Source organism: Emiliania huxleyi, assembly GCF_000372725.1.
Source record: "Emiliania huxleyi CCMP1516 chromosome Unknown EMIHUscaffold_167, whole genome shotgun sequence".
Taxonomy (NCBI): domain Eukaryota; phylum Haptophyta; order Isochrysidales; family Noelaerhabdaceae; genus Emiliania; species Emiliania huxleyi.
The window spans coordinates 348,432-351,143 of NW_005200911.1; the positions used below are offsets into that span (position 1 = coordinate 348,432).

Genomic DNA, 2,712 nt, shown 5'->3' on the forward strand with positions numbered 1-2,712 from the left:
GCGGCGGCTGCTGGCGCAGGCACGCGAGTCGGCGACGACTGCAACACCGGAGGCGATGTCGGCCGAGGCTGCGGCGCTCGGCGAGGTGTACCGACGCGCCGCCACCGACGGCGAGCTCCTCGAGGAGGGTGTCGAGCAGCTGCTGCGCCTGCTGCAGCCGGGGCCGGGGGCTGTCTTTTGCGACCTCGGCTCTGGGCGCGGCGAGGCGCTCCTGCACGTGGCGGCGCGGGGGAGGTATCGCGGCTGCATCGGTGTCGAGCTGCTCGAGGAGCGGCACAGCACGGCGGTGGGCTCGCTCGCCGCCGCGGTGGGTGACGGGCTACTGCCGTCCCCCGTGCGGCTCGTGCGCGGCGACCTCACCGAGTTGGGGGCGTGGGTGGAGCGGGAGAGGGCGGAGGCGGACGGGGCGGAGGCGCCGCGCCGGTGGAGCGGCGAGGCGCGGGTGGGCCGCGACTCGTGACTCGCCCGTGGCACCGCCCGTAGGACGGCGAGGATGGCGAGGCGGTGCCGCTGCGCGACGTCAGCCACGTCTTTGCCTGCTCGGTCTGCTACGACGACGTGCTGCTCCGCTCGATGGCGACGGCGCTCGGCGACGTGCGGCTCTTCCCGCGCTTCCAGCTGCTCGTCTCGCTGCGCGCGCTGCCTTCGCAGCCGCACCTCGTGCAGGTCGGCGAGGTGCAGCTCGTCACCTCGTGGAACGGCGGCGCCACCGCGCGCGTCTACGTGCCCACCGACCTGCTGGAGCGGCCCGACGACGCGTTGCCGCTGCCGGCCCTCTCGCAGCTGCTCTGCTCGGGCGGCGTGTGCACGCTGCCATTGGGACTGCAGTGGCCGAGGGACTCGATCGTGCCACTGCCGCGTCTTTGACGTCGGGGTTCGCCTCCCTTTTTTGTAATGCTCAATGCTACGCGATGCAAGCATCGGCTCAAAAAGAAAACAAAAATCCTCAAGGGGGAATTAAAGGATAAAGCAAAAATAATTCACAAAATTCTTCAATGTTGACACGGACGCGCAAAGGCAACACGCAAAAAGAATTTTACACAAGGAATTCGAGGTTCCGCGCACCGCGGCGGCCGCTGCCGCCGCCCACCACTGTGTGGAGCGGACGGACGTCAAGAAGACGATAAAGGACGGCCGCGAAAGTGCACAGCGCAGCAAAACCTGTGTGGTGGCGGCGTGTGCATCGGCGTTTCTTTCTTGTCGCCTGTCGAGCCTGCTAAAAAAGAAACAACAGACCACCAGACGAGGATTGGGGGAGGACAGGTTTTTACCTGCACGAGCAGGATTTTGGAAGGACGATAGCCTGTCTGCTGTGAGAGAGAGTTGCCATTTTAAAAAGGGCTTCGATCGGGTTTAAAAAAATCGCCGGCGCCTCCCTGCCGGGCATGCTCGCGCTCTGCTTCGGCCCTCCTAAACCCACGTGTCTGCGGCTCGCCACTGCGCCGCTCATGAGCGCCGTGCCAGAGCTGATCATGACGCCCGAGATGCTCGCCAAGCGGCAGGCGCGGCAGCGGAAGCGAGAGAAGGCGGCGAGTCCAGAGGGCATGGCGGCGGCGGCCGCCGCCAATTCCGCCGAAGTCGAGGCAAAGAGGGAGGCGCGCCGGGCGCGCGACGCTGCCGACGCCGCCACGCTTCGCAAGTGGGCCGTGCGAGACGGCCAGGGCAGTCCGTGTGAGCTGATCGACATCGGTGCCAACCTCATCAAAACCAAGGGCGACGGCGCTGTAGAGGAACAGCTCCAGCGGTGTGAGCTGACTGGCGTCGGAGGCGTCATCGTCACAGGCACCTCGGTCGTGGACAGCCGCCGGGCGCTAAAACTAGTCCGCAGCACTGCCGCGCACGCAGTCAAGCTGTACTGCACCGCCGGCGTGCACCCGCACGACGCGAAGAGCTGTGACGAGGAGACAATCGGCGTGCTGCGCGAGATGCTTCAGGCGCCCGAGTGCGTGGCGGTGGGCGAGTGCGGCCTCGACTACGACCGCATGTTCTCGCGGCGTGAGGTTCAGCTCGAGTGGTTCGAGCGGCAGGCTGTGCTGGCGGTCGAGCAGGGGATGCCACTATTCCTGCACGAGCGCGACGTGGACGCAGACAAGGGCGCGCCGCTCGGCAGCGCCGCGGACCTGATGGGCATCCTCGACCGAGCGGGCGTCCCTCCCAAGCGGGTCTGCGTGCACTGCTTCACCGGCGGCGAGGAGGTGCTGCGCGCGTATGTCGACCGTGGTTATTATGTCGGCCTCACCGGTTTTGTCGCGATGGAGCAGCGGGGCGCGCGGGTGCGGGAGTTTCTGCGCGCCGGGCTCTTGCCGCTCGAGCAGCTGATGCTCGAGACGGACAGCCCCTTCATGAAGCCCGACAAGGCGTCCCTGCCCAACGTCAGCCGCCTGAAGCGAGGGCCGAATGAGCCGTGCAACATGCCTGCCGTGTGCCGCGCGGTCGCAGAGTGCCTGTCTGTGCCGGCGCACGAGGTGGCGGACGCGGTGGCGGCGAACACGAGGACGTTCTTTGGGTTGGGGTCTGGAGTGGGGTAATGTCGCATTTTCCTTTTGGCTTCAGGGGTTCCCATTTGTTTTTCTTTTTATGGTTACCTGTTGTGTTAGTGCCACGCAGCGCACGCCAGAGAGCGCCGGCCCGTGCCCGCAGTGTGTTGTGCGAGCCGTAAACACGCAAAAATCTTTTTCTGGCGCCTCGAACCGACGTCCAGCGGCGCGCAAG

The 2,712-nt window shown here is 66.3% G+C and overlaps 2 protein-coding genes across 2 annotated transcripts; both read left to right on the forward strand.

The window, feature by feature from the left end:
* Positions 1 to 55: 55 nt before the first annotated feature.
* Positions 56 to 867, forward strand: EMIHUDRAFT_112369 (hypothetical protein; the record flags this gene model as incomplete). The annotated part of the gene is made up of 2 exons (XM_005784900.1): positions 56 to 442; positions 484 to 867. 2 exons carry the CDS (start codon positions 56 to 58, stop codon positions 865 to 867), a joined length of 771 nt encoding a protein of 256 aa, XP_005784957.1.
* A 677-nt stretch (positions 868 to 1,544) lies between these two features.
* EMIHUDRAFT_72031 (hypothetical protein) lies at positions 1,545 to 2,528 on the forward strand (the record flags this gene model as incomplete). Its single annotated transcript, XM_005784901.1, has 1 exon — positions 1,545 to 2,528. The coding sequence occupies one exon, from the start codon at positions 1,545 to 1,547 to the stop codon at positions 2,526 to 2,528; it is 984 nt and encodes a 327-aa protein (XP_005784958.1).
* Between the last annotated feature and the right edge of the window lie 184 nt (positions 2,529 to 2,712).